General features: G+C 34.8%; 1 protein-coding gene across 1 annotated transcript; it reads left to right on the top strand.

The window, feature by feature from the left end:
* The first annotated feature begins 5,731 nt into the window (after positions 1–5,731).
* On the top strand, positions 5,732–17,595 carry LOC150079233 (uncharacterized). The gene is made up of 3 exons (XM_090383613.1): positions 5,732–6,254; positions 11,719–11,830; positions 16,681–17,595. Exons 1-3 carry the CDS (start codon positions 5,988–5,990, stop codon positions 17,244–17,246), a joined length of 945 nt encoding a protein of 314 aa, XP_090239739.1. The 5' UTR covers positions 5,732–5,987; the 3' UTR covers positions 17,247–17,595.
* Positions 17,596–17,938: the final 343 nt, after the last annotated feature.

The raw sequence follows: 17,938 nt of genomic DNA, 5'->3' as shown, positions 1-17,938 counted from the left end.
AACTGTGCTTGCGGGGAGCTTGAGACGGTGTCCCATATCATCTTTGACTGCAATTACTATGTGGACCTTAGAACACAACTCCAAATTGTAACAAACGTTTACAACCCCAATGACCTGCCAATGCTACTCGACAGCCCCGAGTCCTTCTCAGCGCTGGCCACCTTCGCGGAAAAGGTATTCTCCCGTAGAAAGAGAATACAAGCCACAGGAAACTAGGAACACAAGAATAAACACTGCTACAGACTGTATTGGAATCAATGTAAATCAACGAAATCAACGTATTGATTGAGTGCGCTTCAACTCCAGGTCAGGATTGGGCCCTGCGGGAATTGGGCGCACTCCAAACCATGTTACTTCAGTAATTCCAACCCAAAAATTTAAGGGTGTGGTCGTTCCAGGACAGGTTTGGGCCCTGCGGGAACTGGGCACACTCCAAACCATGTAGAGCCAATGTTGAATTTAAAATACTATGGGTGTGTCCCGTGATCTAGGTCAGGATTGGGCCCTGCGGATCCGGGTGCACAACTATATAGATTGAAGCTGAGTTAACACAAAATGTGTTATTGATAACTGATTCTAAACAAGATAGTAGAACCTGGCTGCCTCCTCGCGGCTAGGGACGGGAGCGGGGGTTGAGGCTCTACTTGCCTTCAGCCCCCTGCTGCTAAATGCCAGATGCCAGCCACAACAACATATACAACACTCCACACACACTAAAATGAACATCAAAGATCTAAGTGCTATCAGCATTAAGAATCCTAAACTAAATTAGTCTAATACGCCATACTACTCTATCTCGCGCCTTCCAAACTTCCAAAACTTAAACTAGCGATAAACTTAATTCTTCCCTAGTGCATTCATGTCACCCTATACTAAACTAACGCTAAACTTAAACTCCTCGCACGCGCGGGTGTAAATAGTAATCCCAAAGCAAAACGCGGCTAAACCTAAATTAAACTCAAAATAGTCACTGATGTCGTATCAAAATTCAAAATTCAAGTCGTTCACTTTAGATGAATCATTACAATTCTGCTGGCAATAACTACCGCTTAATAGACGGCGGACATAGGGGGAACCCTGGAAACCGCCAGTAACCTACATAAATACATACATACACCTGGATGATGGAAATGTATATATAATTGTATAAACCTATATAAGTTTTGTATATATATGAAATGAATGTATGTAAATTGTGTGTATTAATAAAAGTGTAAAGTGTAAAGTCATAAGTGATAGATAACATTAAAGAAGCCGATTTTTTTTTGCCATCCAGTTGGACGAGTCAACTGACATCACTGGAAAAGCTCAACTGCTAGCATTCAGCAGGTTTGTTTGTAATGGAGACATCATTGAACAATTTTTATTTTGCAAACCACTTCCAGAAACAACAAAAGGCCAAGACATCCTTGATATTGTCCACAGTTTCAGTTCTCACGATTTGTCATGGAAATCATGCATCAGCATCTGCACCGATGGTGCTCCCTCTATGTCGGGAAGCCTGAAAGGATTCGACGCACTGGCCAAGCAAAAGAACCCTGGCATTGTTTTTACACATTGTTCCCTGAACAGTGAGATCCTCATTTCAAAATCAGTAGCACCTGAGCTCCAAAAAGTACTGGATGAGACAATCAAAATGGTTAGCTACATCAAGAGTAGACCATTAAAATCGAGGTTATTTTCAGTACTGTGTTCTGTCATGGAAGTTGCTCACACACAACTCCTACCACACGCGGAAGTGAGGTGGCTATCTCAAGGGTGGGTACTTTCAAGGTTCTATGAACTGAGGGGAAGAGCTTATAATTTTTTTTTTACGTCTGAACAGTCTGAGCTGACTGACCTGCTTAATGCAATAAAGTTGCTTTCCTAGCTGACATTTCCCAAGCCTTGAACACTCTTAACAAGGGTATGCAGGGAAAGAATGAAAATATTCTTACTTGTACTGACAAAATGAACTCCTTTAAGGAAAAATTAACATTGTGGGGAACCAGAATCAAAAAAGAGAACAAAGTTGAAATGTTTGAGCTGACAAAAAGTTGCAGACCGGACAAAAACATTGTCGATGCAATTCTACAAAGTTTGGCACTGCTGAGTAAAAACATCGAAAAGTATTTTCCGTCACTTGATGTATCTTCTCTGGACTGGGTAAGAGATCCGTTTATGTTAAGTGCGTTGGAATAAGCAGAATTAACTGTTGTAGAAGAAGATTAGCTGACGGAAATAAGAAACGACAGAGTACTGAAACTAAAGCACTCATCAAGAGATTTGCCCTCATTATCACAAAGAAGGCAATTGAAGCACTCCTTCCTTTATCTACATCGTATCTGTGTGAGGCTGGCTTTTTTGCTATGAACACGATGAAGAGCAAGAACAGGTCGCGGCTTCGAACATTGGAGGAGGACTTGGGGGTATGCTTATCAACCATCCGACCTCGGACAAGAGACACCACCAAGCACAGGTTTCCCACTGATATTTTTATATAAATGATATTTTTTTTTATACATGTAAATAGCATCTTTTTCAATGATATCTTATTTCAGTAATTGGAATAATAACAAATATGAACATAAATTTTAAAAATAAATCTTTTGAAATCCAGATCAATATTATTTTAAGAAATAACACAATGATTAGAATTTTAGCTATTGAACTTTTAAACACAATCTTAATACCCGTTTTTTTTTAATAATAAAATCTCTCCTTAAAAAAACTGATGGTGTGCCTTTGACAATTTTACCACCTTGCTCAGTGTGCCGTGAGTTGAAAATCGCTGATCTACCCACTTCCAATGAGAATTTTATTATTATTATTTTATTTTTTTTCAATAATCAAACAAGCCTACCGTTTTTGACGTAATTGAGGCAAAAGCACGAAACCGAAAATTGCGAATACTGTATATGCCTGCTGTCCGGTCTTTCTGAGGTCACCTGGAAACCTAATGTGTGCATGCCTACATAGCTGGTTGGACAACAACAGATTTTAATCCGCTACAAAGTAATGCTTGTTTGGTCATAACTAGAAAAATTTCTTCGAGATCTCCCCGCAGTGAAGAACCTAGCGGTATGGTAGTTTACCACTGGGTGGGGAAGCATAGTAAAAGTATGGTGATTTCTGCATTATCTGTTTGTAAATATAAATATATTTTCTGTTTATACTCTGGGAGGACTACATAAGGTGAAAGGAGTTCACAATAACATTCTAATGTATTTAGTAGTTACGCGGCTTGAACCACGGTCACTCAAAACTCACGCACTTTTGTGTCCACACACTATAGAGCCAGAGCATACTTTTGAAATAATCTTGGGGAAGTGTAATTGCAGACAAGATCCATTTAGTCCTGTACCAATATCTCACTCATAATGAGACAGGAGACTATTCATGTTTCCCTTGTTTATGATCACATTAGTAATAGCGGAGGCGTATGATTCAAGCAAGCAAACAAGCGAATGCAGCATCAGACAGAAAAAAAAAAAAAAAAAAAACATTCCATTTCACCCATCCATTCGATTCAAAAGTTAGTCCACTTCTTTGAATTTATTTAAGCTATCAACTTCCACAACGTCAGATGGAAGTTTGTTCCAGCAATCAACGACTCGCTCGCTAAAGGCAAATTTCCGCACATCTATTCTACAACTGTCTTTCCTCAATATCCGAGTTTATGCCCCCACAGGTTTGTAATCTGAGCAAGAGGAAGAATCCCATCAGCATTTAGCCTGCTCACACCATTCAAGGCCTTATACATCTCAATAAGATCACCATGCAGGTGCCTATTCCCCCCAGATGCTGCAATTTGCAGAACTTAAGGCTTTCTTCATAAGAGCACTCCTTTATTCCCCTCACCAGTCTTGTTGTCCTTCTCTGTACTCGTTCTAGCAACTCCACATCCTTCCTAAAATGAGGTCTCCAGACCTCTACGCAGCATTCAAGGTGTGACCTGGCCATTGCCTTATACAAGGGGATAATCACCTCCTTATCCCTTGCTAACAAAATTCTGTATATACAACAAGACTACAATGATCTGCTTTTGCAGCCTCTCTGCACTGCTCAGAAAACATCATATCTGACTGCACAATTACCTCCCCCCCCCCCAGTCTTTTTCGTTCTCCACTACCCTGAGTGTAGTACCACACAGTTGGTACATTTCTCTGGGGTTACTGCTACCCATATGCAGTACTTTGCATTTGTCAGTGTTAAACTTCACTTTCCACCTCTCAGCCCAACTTTTCCAGATCCTGTTGCAGTAACTGTCATTAACAACCCTGCCAAGCTTTGTATCATCTAAAAACTTGGACATTAAGCATGGTATATCTTCATCAATATCATTGATAAATGTAAAAAACAACAATGGGCCCAACACTGAACCCTGTGGGACTCCACTAATAACATTAGTCCACGAAGAGCAGTCCATTAATTACCATTCGCCCTTCTTAAAGCTTGTGTTTCTAACTGCATGTATTTTTTGAAAAATCCATCCAAGAAACACCAAGAGTGTATAAAGACGCTAGTATCCACTCTATTATCCTGTTGCGAAATTTCGCAACAGGTACTGCCAGTGTTAATTTAATTATTATTTTTATTATTTATTATGATTAGCCATATGGTGCAAGGAAGCCTGAGGCTTATGTTGCACCAGCCAAAAAAAAAAAAAAAAAAAAAAAAATTGAGTTACCCTGAGAGAGAGAGAGTTGTTTGTTATCCCTAAATTAATCAAGGAAGGAATCCGGAGTAAGTTTCGTAACTTATTATCTCTAACAATAAATAATTTTAAATAAATTTTCATTAGTCTACAACGTAGTGTAGTTTATTTCTCAAAAAAAGAGAGAAAAAAATAATAAATAAATAAAAAAAAAAAAATATATATATATATATATATATATAAAATCGATATATTTTGAGAGCGGAAGGAAACGACACTGTTCATGAAGTTCGCCAATGGGAAAAAGTACCAGTGATTGAGGTCGGGGTCAAATAATTCGGTAAGAGAGCTACAGTTTCAGTTATTTAGGACGTCTGTGAAATACTTGCTTGTTTGCACAATTTAGTCACAGTTTTAACAGATATATCACACTCATGTTAATATAATTTGAGACCACTTTCAACGCGAGAGTATAAAAACGAAAAACAAACCTACTAAGTTAAAAAAAAAAAATATATATATATATATATATATATAAACTATTGAATCAATGTACTGTATGTGGTTTCACGTGTTGGAAGTATACTTATCAGAAGGCTGCATGAATAATAAAAACAAATGTATATGCAGTGTTTAGAGATGTCTGGTGCGGAGAGAGAGAGAGAGAGAGAGAGAGAGAGAGAGAGAGAGAGCGAACATGTGGAAACTGCCGGTTTTAAACACTTGAACGTAAATCGTGATGTATTTTTTGAAAGTTCAAATAGGACAACTGGGCAGTTTTCAGTATTTCCAATATTACACGACAGGCATTACAACGTATATAAAAATTTAAACTACTGATTGGATGAAAACATTGTGTCTTAGCATGGATGGCATACTACAGTTTTCTCCCAGAATGCATTGTGCATTAAATTATCGTATACAGTACTATAAACATAAAACAGGTTCGGTATCGTAACAGTAACCCGCATGTAACGCTATCACGTGATGTCGGAAAAATGATAACTTCCAGCGCCCACGAGGTGTTCACGTGCACTGGTTTGGCGCGAACCAATCAGAACAACCGCATGCGTTCATTCACGAGCCTATAAAGTAGAGAGTGACAAGCCACCTCATCCATTCTTTCGGCGCCACTTTTACCTTTTAGTTTTGGCGTGTTACTTGCGTAGAAGTTCGGTGCTATTACTGACCTCCATACAAACATTTCACACAGAGCTGTACGTGCTGTAGTGACGATAAGCGACCAACACCCAGTTTTCAGAACTACCGCAGCTACTTCTAGAACAAACGACCCCGATCGGCGAACGCAAAGGAACACCCAATTACTAATATAGGAAGACGAAAGCATTGCATGGATCCCGGCTCTACTGAACCTATCACCATCCCGATTTACCATGGAGATCAACATATTATAACATATCAGGACTGTGGTGGTCGTTGTAGGTCTGTTACCGATGGAAGCTGGCTTGAGTTAGAGGAGTTTTGGGGAGCCGAAAAACATCGTGTTCAGCACGAGGAACAACTTCAAACCCTTGCTAGCAGTCTTGAGAAGCATCTGCTCTTTGATGACTGCCTGAAGAAGCCTGCTGAACCATTTGAATCCGAAACTAAAGTTAAGGTAAGAGTTAATATTTGTTTGTGGGTTAAAATATTTAGGAGAAAAAATCACTGCTCAATACTTAATTTTCGTCTGTAAATACAAGCTGATTAATATCATAAGGTCTTGCAGTCGATAATGTAATGGCATATTTATCGACTATTTCAATAAACATCTTAAAAAATACGTGGTGTAAAACTATTTGTTTAACTTCTAATAATTAACCACATAGGCCCCCTTTTAGACAAAAACAAACAAATAGTGTGTAGATGGTTCATAATGCCAAATTGGTGATGGTCCATTCACCAAACTCTTGTTTCTGACGCGCCATGTTTCCTGTTTGTTCTGAGTTATTTTATTTTTTTTTTTATGTGCAAAACATTTGCCTCTTTGGAATTAAATGTTCCTTCAATGCAGATCAATCAATTCTTAATTAAAACATTACTCATCCACACAGGTAATGGATTAAAAAATGAAAGAAAAATAGAATATATAAATAAAAATGGAACCGGGGCCGATTTAAATGTTTATACTGCTCTTGAATGTTATTTTCTGATACTTATAATAAAAATAACTTTCATTAGTACATGGTCCATGAAGTATTTCAGGAAAAACGTGTCCGCGGTAGACAAAATAAAAAACCCTACCTTATTCAGATTTGCTAATTCCTTTCTTAGCATTGCTATATTAAAAGTATTAGGAAATCAGGAACATAGAGTATTTTACACATTTATTAATATTTATAAATTATCGTTAATAGCATGGAAGGTTTAGCGTCAAACAACATTAACTACAAAATCATTTTGTAGGTTTTTTTATAATTAACCAAAAAAAAAGTCATTTAACATTTTTTTTTTTTTTTTTTTTGGTTTGCTGGAAAGAAATGTCTTGCAGCCTAAGTAAGCTTGTAAAGTACTAGGGAGATACAGTTCTATGACACGATATGCATTGTTATTTGTATAAAGTTATTTTTTTTTAATGCAATTTTGTAGTTAACATTGTTTTACACTAAACCCTTGGTATATACCTGTACTAAAAAGGGCTTAGGACTGAAAGCCTCGTACCGCCAATGACTCAGACCTGATGTGACATTTGAGTCAACTATGAGTCACGAAGAGGCCAACAACCTTCGAAACGGTGCCGTTTGGGTGGTGGTATCTGTCGAGAATAAGTAACATTAGTCTTCTGTACTGGGGAGCGTTGCTTATTCCAGGTAGTGCAATAACAGGCAACTCGTTGTGACAGCGTTCACACTATGAGATGTTACAAAAACAAATACCATCTTCGGTGATTTACTACGAATTAAAGTGATGCTTTGCGCTAACTTGTTCGTCTTGTATATACCTGTTAAAGAATCTCCCGCGTGGCTGCTAAATACAGTAATGATCGAATTTTCGCCGAAAACAATTAGGTGTAAACCCTCTTGTGTGGTTGTGCCGTTGTGTAAGAAAATTTTTATCTGAATACCGAAAGCTGTCGTAATAGCACGGAAGCAACATAAAAGGCTAATCCTCCAGTATAGCATTATGGTTACTGTTACCTCGGAAGTCACCATCAGCTCCAACCTTGAACAGTTCCGACTTGTCACCGAACTTGTAATTGTGACGGGAGCATGCGCGGCGTTCGTTGAATTAAAAATAATGAAAAATAAAATCTTTCAGTAATTTTTTTATATATTTTTAATCTGTTTTCAGAAAGAATTTGATAATTTTCTACAATTTTCAGTAATTGTTGAATACTTTTAATGCGCTCCGACTTGACTGAGCATGCAGCGACTGTCTGTATCTGCCGGTCTGTGCTGGGAATTGTCATGGAGCATGTGCGATGCTCACTATATCTTACAGTCCACAGAGTAATAAGATATCTTACTACTGTACTCGTGTGTACCGGTCTATATGCTAGCAATATACTACGTACTCGCAGTAATATATTTTTTCCCCTCTCTTATCTGTATTGTGGGAAAATAGCTATTTCAACGCGTTTTCAGAAAAAATAAAAAACAATTTCCTGACTATATAAGAATATGATTATAAAAGTAGGTAATTATAAAAACAACAATAAGGTGCAATAGCAGGGCCTTCCAAATGCTTCTCCGTCAGGAAGCTCAGGCTATTTTCCCAAGAATCTAGATAAGAGGGGAAAAAAAAAAAAAAAAAAATATATATATATATATATATATATAGTGAGCGTCGCGCATGCTCAATTAAGTCGGAGCTGATAGTAACTTGCGATCTGGCCGTGATGCGTTAAAAGCATACAATTACCGAAAATGTAGAAAATTGCCAAATTCTTTATGAAAATATTATATAAAAAAAAAAATACTGAAAGGTCTTATTTTTTAATTCAGCGAGCACCGCGCATGCTCCGTCACAATTACAGGTTCGGTGACAAGTCGGAACTGTTCATCAGAATACGATTGACGACACGTTGGAGCTAACGGTGACGCGATCACCGTAACCATGACGCCATACTGGATGATTACAGTTGGTGCTAATACTGTGACTTCCCTAAAAGCATTAAGAATGAAGTTGTGAACTCCCATTTTTATCAAAAGTATTCGAGCAAAAATAAACTATCTTCATATTATTTGTTATATCGTAGGTTTGCACTTAATTAACTACACTGGTGTTCAAAGTAAGTGCATCACCTAGAAATTACACATTTCTAACCCATTTTTGCGATGGTATGTTACATTAATGACTAGCATCACAAACAGAAATATAAACAAAATATATTTATTAATAGTTAAGGCAAAACTAAGTAATATTTGACAGTGCTCTCAAAATATTCCAAAATGGCCATTTGCAACCTTTATACAACTGTTTTGGTAAACACAACAATTATGGCTGAAATATTATCAGAAGCCTTCAGTTTATCATTTTAAATGGAAAACAAAATAAATTCACCAGATGCAAACTAATATTTAGTTGAACTGCCTCTGGCCCTGATGACAGCAGCACACCATCGAGGCATTGATAAGATCAATTTCTGAAGATAATCAACTGATAGTTTGTGGTTCCAAACACATATGATGACTTCCTGAAGTTCCCGAAGAGCCTTTGGTTTCTTTCTGGCAACTGCAGATTCCACACGATGCCAATAGTTCTCTATAGGATTCAGGTCCGGGCTGTTTCCTGGCCAGCTAACAGTTGTAATGGACTGTTCTTCCAACCATTTTTTCTGACAGTTTTCTGTAGCGTGATTGATAACATATTTTATTGTGAGTGAACTTATCACTTGGTAGAATTTGTTAAAATAAATCAGTTATATTTTAAAGAATATAAATACAACAGGGATATTCAGATATGCATATCTCTTGATTTCATAAAGGCTAGATTGGTTTGCATAGAAGTCAGGTTAGCTCACGATGTAAGAAAGTAGTGGTTTTGCAACTTGAATTTTGATACTTTATAGTTTCAGCAAGCATTACCTATAACAATTACAGGTAATGTATTTAAAATTAAATGACATTTGTAATTTAATTTTAAATTCTTGTTTAGAAAAGCATATACTAAGTTGAAGACAACCTTGTAACTCAACTGAATTGTGTATGGCTCCAATAACATATACTTGGTTTGTGGAAATACTGCTTAATGTGGTCTCCACACTCAGTTGCTGACTGCCTGTAACCACCTAAATGAATAATGCAGAATTACATTTTGCACTGTTGTCATATTTATGAGTAAGATTAGATTAAATAATAATTTACAGTATTTTATAAATACATACTAACTCATATGATTTAAAAAAAAAAACAAGTTGGGCAAACTAGTAACTTGGCACAAAGCCACCCAGTGGAAGAATTCGGATAAGTACACCCGCAAAACAGAAAAGACAAAAGTAAAAATGTAACTTGTCTAAACAATGCATCTATTTACAAAGGATTAGCAAAATGAATTGCGATTAAAATAACAGTTGTGGTAACCCCAATATGTATCACAAAGTACACTAGCTAATTTGACTAGTTTTTATACTTCAATGTATCTACCAGGAGGATAAACTTCTATACCTGTCTTGTCCATGTGATGCAGAAGAAAACTTAACTTGGTTAATTTCTATTATTATTGATGAGCACTTGTAGTGATATATACTAGTGACCATTTTATGTGGCATGAATAATGGAAGCAGTTTCTGCTACCCAAAATTCCAGTAGAAACAAATGTGTTTTTTGTTACTACTAGATGTTTAAGAAACTTAATTAATAGTTAGTTCAAGGAAATCAGTTGGTCAGTAGATAGGCCAGTTCATATGCAAAAAAAAAAAAAAAATCCCTCTTTTTGTTCAAAAGAGGGCTTCCATGTCATTCATTTGCACAATAACTGCTTTGTTACAGCTGAGATTCAGTTAAAGGCACCAGGAATCATTTTGTTTTATTTGGGTTGAAATTTTTGAATTGTTAAAATTGGACTAATATTACTGTTTAGATTTTATGATTTCTATAAATTTAAATTAAATTTTTCTTTATCTGCTTATTTCATCAATGATCAAGTTGTTCTCCCCCTTAAGTATAGTTTAAAAACTTCATTGGTGCACATTCTGAAATGAATGTAAACAGATCTCATTTGAAGGAAAATATAACACTAATGACTGTAATATGAAGAGATGTGATGCCCTGTCTTTGTAGCAGCTCTTCTACACATTGGAATGTGCAACTTGAACAGCAAACAATATCCTGTAGAACAGTTTTTTTTTTTTTTTTTTCTCCCTTCAAATTTTCAACTAAACTGGGAAAAGGGAGTGACTTTGCCATTGAGAAAAAAATTGCTATTGGTAAAAAATTAGGTAAACTTTTATTTAAAAGTTCTAAATGGTAATACATGATCAAATTTTTACAGGAAATTCAAAAATTTCATCCCAAACACAGGAACGGTCTGGACAACAAATTGCTTTAAACCTAAAAATTAGCAAGATAGATTCCATTACCTGTGAAACTTTTGACTGGTTCAATCAAAAGTTTCACAGGTAATGGAATCTATCTTTGGCCACCTGGCCCATTAACCATTTTATGAGGATGCATGTATAAGATACATTTTTATGTGTGGGCCAAAAGTAGTATGAATATGTTTTCAGCATGGCATCAGGAAGTTATCTGTATGTGTGCAGATTGTCTTTAAATTCTACAGGGAACTGCTGCCATCTATTAATTGTGTTTATAAGTAATAATAACTGTTTTTATATTTATGATAAGTTTCAAATATCTATATAGGAGAGCACAATCTTTTAAAAAGATTCAAAACTGTTGGCTTACACAAGGCAAAATTCAGATTCAGGAGATGATGCAACTTAATCAAATAATACATAAGGGTGAAGTTGAAGTTGTTTATCAAATTTTTTCTTCCAAAGGTACATTTTCATACAAATCTGTATCCTGAAAATGCTTCTTCAACCCTACCCTAATAGTGGAACTCTGGTAATTGGTGTATTCTAAGAATTTAATGAAAAAGCTGACTTTAAGAGGCTAATATTGAATTATGCTTATTTCTAGGGAACAACTACTAGTACTAAACCTGGATGTGTAATTAGAGGAGAAGATATTAATGACATTCCAACTTCGTATCTCATCCGTGGACTTAAAGATCACGAATTTCCAGTGATAGGTATTGCCAAATCCTTTTTAAACAAACAAAAATATATTTTAAATATATATTTTTTTTCTTTTAAAATAGAATTCAGTTGAGCATACAGCTATTAATATTTTAAGTTTAGGCAGTTTAACAATGAACTGTTATTCAACAGTACAAAGGAAACATACAGGCTTATGATATTTACACTTAATAAAAATTAAAATTTGCTGTAATTATATTAAAATATTAATTAACAAGACAATCAGGTGAAGGATTTTTTTTTTTCCCCCTCCATGGTATATAAATGCTTCTACACCACTTTTCTTGAATAGTTCAGTCCTCAGGTTTTCTTAAAATCAAGCAAGCTAGGTAATGTATGCATTGCATTACATTTTAGACTCATCACACATTAACTGTTTTAAAACCCCTTAATTAATTTTTTCTTAAATATTTTTATGTATCATTCCAGTAGGTGCATTAGGAAATGTAACATAAGCCTGTTGAATGTAATCCAGGATATGTTTAAGAAATGCTAATATATTAATAGAATAAACAAATACTACTAATAATTTATAATAATATATTTATATGCTTAGTGAATTAATTTGACTAAGCAACAACTCAATCTCATGTTTGCTATTGCACTTCATTTAAGACTGCCATTGTTGTGTAGTGTAGTAGCGACTCCACTAACATCTTTTAAATAGATTCAAAACACACAATGTAATTACAGGTAACCCTCGTATAACACCGTTATTAGGTTCCTGTAACATGTGTTGTGTGAAACAATTATACGGGACCAAGAAAAAGAACAAAGGGTGGGGGGGGGTTATGTTCCAAAGCTAACAAAAATACACCATTCTATATTTTGTGTATCTTCTGCTCTCTTTAAAAAATCAGTAATCTGGGGTTGTTTGCTTTTGCTCGATAAATCTTTGTGAATTTCATTGTATGGAACTAAGCATTTTTGAAGCTCCGTTTTGAATTTGGGCTCTCTGCATTCAAAAAATAAGATTCTAATTGCTCAGTTAACTTTATGCATTCCCCTATGCTTTTTACTGTAAAATTTGGAAGTTTAGAATTTTCATCTGAATTGATTTGATTTTACCTCCGATGCCATTTACACCAATTCCACTACGCTAACTTTTTCTACCAGTAATTCTTGAACGTCTTGAGTAATGATCTTTTTTTATTTTTTTAGGAGCATCAGTGAATAAGGCCATGTTACTCTGTGTATATTGTCTATAAATTGCATGTGTCCTGAGGTTGATTTTCTGTTTTGCTGGGCAAAAAACCAGAGTTCCTGGGAGGAAAAAACCACGCTACCCTTGCCCGATCCCGATTAACTCAGGCGCGTTGTGAAAAAGACACACACATTCCTCCCTTCACCGATGGGATTCGAACTCTGGTCTTTTCCAGCCAGTGTGGGAAGGAAAGCGATTCTGTCAACTATGCTACCCACAAGGGCTTCAATAGTCATATCATTAAAACCTTCTCCTCCTACTGACGTAGCAAATTCTACTATCGCACTGATTCTGTTTTCTGCCCATTTGATCATATTTCCTGAATGAACTGACTCTGGCTATACATATTTCCACACGCATTTAACGTTGATGGTTTTACTTTTTTCAGCGATAAAGCTATGATTCTGATACAGTCCACAATTGAGAAATGTTTCCATTGCTCCATTACTTCAATAGATTCGGAATCAATTTTTTCCAAAATCCATTGTAACGATTTTCTGATGGAATGAGTTTTAAATGTGGATACAATGCCATGATCTAATGGCTGAATGAAAAAAGTTGTATTAACCCAGTACAACTGTGGCGGTAGGAACATAACTTCAATGTTTCAACAAAATAAAATACAGGGATTTCTCAAATTCTTTTTTTTTTTTACTAGCAGGGATTCAAAAAGAGTGGAAATGTCGAAAAATTACATCCAACATAATGGCAGGGTTTCCCCCACACAAAAGCTCAAAAATACCTTGTTATGTGAGGTTTACTGAAATTCTCTCTAACCGTGTTGTGCGAGGACTACCACAATTTATCAGTCGTGTTAGAGCGAGACTGTATTGTAGAAGTACCATGTTATATGGAGGTTGCCTGTACAAGCATGTCATAATCTGTATTATATGCAGTATCTTTCATAATGTTACAGACTGCATAAAACTTCTTATTCGATAACCACATTTAATGTATGTAGTTGTGGATACCTCATGTGATACAATACACATGAAGTAAAGGGCTTACCACATTTGACCTAAGTTGCACAGTTTGCTATAATCCAGTCCTCTAGTACTTGCAGCATCGGGGCATATGTATGTTGTCTTGAATGAAACCACAGTAAGGTAGAGTTGAATCTGATGCACTTTACCTGGGTTGCTGTTTTGATATTCTGTTGACACTAGAACCATGCACACCCAAATACAATCTCAGGTTCACAAAAAAAAAAAAAAAAAAGTTTTGAAATTATATGTGCGTTTCTATTTTAAAATTAAATGTGAATTATTGCACTTTGAATCTGTCGCCTACAATATTATGGAAGGAAACTATACATAAGAAGCAACCAGCTCTTGGAATTTAATATTGTTTTAAAATTTCAAATTCAACATGTTGTAAAGAATATTTGTAAATGTGTAGTACATGTGCCAAAACCAAGAAATTTTCCACCCTTTTCTATGTTTCTGCTATTTTGTCTATTATTTTTCAATCATTGCACTAAAACTGAATTCCAGCACTTCAGCTAATTATATATAAATAACCAGAAATATATGTATTTTAAAACCCTACAGATTTACTTTTTGTCCAGTTTAATTCCTGTGGTGGTATGCCTGGAAAGGTTAGGTGATTTTCTGTATATCTCAACTAGTGTAAAGAGCAGGTAACATATGTTTAGAGACATTTCTTTATGTTAAAGCATTTTAAAGTAGTTTTTATCATTTCTGGAAGATGATACAACACAAAATGAATTGTTAAATTAGTTTAATTTTTTTCCATTATTATGTGTTTTTATTATGATGTAGTAGTACAGAAAAATGTACTACTAACATGGAGCAAATATATGACTAGAGGTTGAAAATGAATTGCATAATGATATCAGGTTTTTTGTTTTTTCCCCCCTTCCCCTCCATGTTTGTGGAAAGTAAATTTGAATGTCATTTTAGCAGCATGGATGGGCAAGGTTTGGCATGAAGGTAATTTTGTTTGTGAAGCTCAAAACAAGTTATGCCTTTTGATTTATGTTCTCTTCTATATGTAAAACAGCTCAGATTTGAAATTAGAAAGTCACGTACTGCTTGGAAATTTTTAAACAGTGTACAATAGACAATAGAGGAATAAAAGTCAAAGGCTAGGTATCCTATTTATGCTGTTAATAAAAAAAAAAAAAAAAAAAAAAAAAGCTAAATATGTGAAACAGTTAACTTGATATGGCATTTTAAAATAAGAAGTATTGACTGTTCTGCTGACAAAAGTGATAATTCTCACTCTCATTGTTCAACCTCAAGCAAGATGTAATCACTTTGTTCAGACTTTTGTAATACAAAGTTTTATATTGCTTATTGGAAGGCACCTTAACATTAAAATTTGCATTTTGTAACTTTAGAAAACATAAATCTTAATGTATGTTAATTATTTTGCATGTTCTAATTTCTCTTGATAAGATATTTTGCCTATGGTCCCAGCTTTTCTGGATAAGGGGTCTGTCTGTTACTGTAAGTTTAGAAATTTTTATATACTAAAACAACTTAAAAAACAAAACATCACATTAGGCACATAAAGTGAATTTTTAAACAAAGTGATTTATGGAATTTGAGATGGTTTTACAAGTTCTTTTAAAAGAGTCAAATCTAAAACTTCATGAAATTAGATTCACTGTGAATCAAGTTGTTACATATAGACATACATACATGTTGAAGCTAATAGGTGTCCAGCACATTTGAAAACTACCTTTAACCTTATATTCTGTGATATTAAGGATGAAAATTTAACTTAACCCATCTCAGTTTCCATAATTGACTTTAACATTATGTTAAACTGTATCATTTCATAGCTAACATAGTCAGTTTTTATGAATAGTTGTACTGATGAAGCAATGGAATTCACTTGTCAAACTTACCTATTGCTATTCTGATAAACACATGACTTACATGTGTAGACTGCATGCCAGACCAACCCTGAGCCCCTGAAACCATTTTGGATAATTTTTGATGAATAATATATTTTATGTAGTTGCCACCTACATCAATGCATTATTAAAAGGGTTTACAATCTTTATATTGTGTGCCCTCTAAAACACTTTTTCTGATGTTACTTGAGTAGGCAGTATCATAGTATTTCACAGAAAAGTGTGATCATTTGAGATGAGTTTCTGTCTAGTGAAGGGAGAAAGCATTAAACACAGCTTTATATATGTCTGGAAGAGACCATAGTGTGTGGTGTGTGTGTAAATGAATAGTAGTTCTGAATGTAATACTACAGCTGCATTAGTATGCGGTTTTTGATTATTCAAGACTTGTGAAAATAAGACCTGTATATAGTTTTATTTTGTTTTTCTCTATAAATAATACTCAACTGATCCAAAAAGTACAGAAAGATGTTGATTGTCTCAACACCTTTAGAACTGATAATTGACTTTAGGTTATAAATTATATTTGAGTAAAGCATGTTTATCATTGTTAGTGTGTAACAATTCAAGTGTTTCCCCATTTGTCCATTCCTTCCAGTGTGTGTGTGTGTGTGTGTGTGTGTGTGTGTGTGTGTGTATATATATATATATATATATATTTTTTTTTTTTTTTTTTTTTTCCTCAATTCTTTAAGTATATTGTACTTATTGCCTTAATGTATATTCATATTTTTATTTTTTTTTTCCTTCTCTAGGTACATATGTTGATAAACGAGTTATTCCAGGGTTTAAGTACAAGGTACGCTTCAATGGAACTAACAAATATTGTTTTGGTGGTCAAGCCCTTCATCTTGAGAAGATTGGTATGGGCTATGGAAAACGCCTGACCTTCGAAAATGAGAAATTAAACAACAACGAAAACTATTTTTGGTCTGATAGCTTTCCAAACGGTTATGGATTTTCACTTGAGGCTATAAAGAAGGGAGAATTTTTCCAAATTAAAGATACAAAGACTGGCTATAGTTTGGGAAGGGTAGTTGTAACAAGATGCAACAAGGAACACATTGAGCAGTCCACGACTGTCCTTGATAATGGTGTTATCGAGAAAATTGTTAGAGTTGGCTTTTGGTATAAAATACTAGCCCAACAGTCTGTGACATCTTGGGATTTAGTGTCTGCAGAGACATTTGTTGTTGGACTAGCACATCTAGTCAAGCAGAAGAATTCACTTGCTAAGTTGGAAAGGGTAGTTCTGGAAGACTTTGCCCTTCCTGATTGTGAGTTGTTTCCAATAAGCAAGCCTGCTGTAGTACCAAAATAAATGGCTTTTGCAGTACTTGCATCACTAGCTACTCTTACCATGTGGAGCTGTAATCTAGTTTTGTGCCAACATAGGTCATTATTTCATAGCCTTATGGTTATTTTGTACATTTTCTTAAATATTGGTATATCATGCATATCAGGATTTTATACCCAGGTTATATTATGTATTTTTCAGTGGGACCTATTGTCTCAGATTTTTAATTTTGAAATACAATATCATTATGTATTTAATTCCTATAAATTAGAACTATTTTATAAAGTTATGTTTCTTAAATGGGAAACCAGGTTAATATTTCTGTATGTTGTCAAAAGTCAGGGGCTACCAATAAAAATATTTTTTAGCTGCAGCTTTGGTGTTTTTTTTTTTTTTTTTTTTGTCTTTGTTTTATCAGAATTCGTAAGTTTTTATATATAATATCATCTTTTTCAGAATAAATATTAAGTTAGATTCTGCAGGAGAAAAATTATTTCAGTTATATATGGGTGAAATTCCTTTTCCTTCTTGCAAAAGGAATAAGGATAAGTTAGATAATTATAGAAAAATTACTCATAAATATGGGTGGTTAATTTTTCTCTTGTATAAAACACCTGCATGACTTAGAGTATAGGCTGAAAGTTTACTTAGAATCAAAGAACTACCTTTTTGATTTGAATCACAAGCAAAAAGTTTTTTGAAATTAAATTATTCTT

The sequence above is a fragment of the Mastigoproctus giganteus genome, chromosome 10, assembly GCF_048544385.1.
Source record: "Mastigoproctus giganteus isolate SK-2022 chromosome 10, ASM4854438v1, whole genome shotgun sequence".
Taxonomy (NCBI): Eukaryota; Metazoa; Arthropoda; class Arachnida; order Uropygi; family Thelyphonidae; genus Mastigoproctus; species Mastigoproctus giganteus.
Note: the sequence above shows the minus strand (reverse complement) of the source record. Positions and strands in the feature narration are given on the sequence as shown.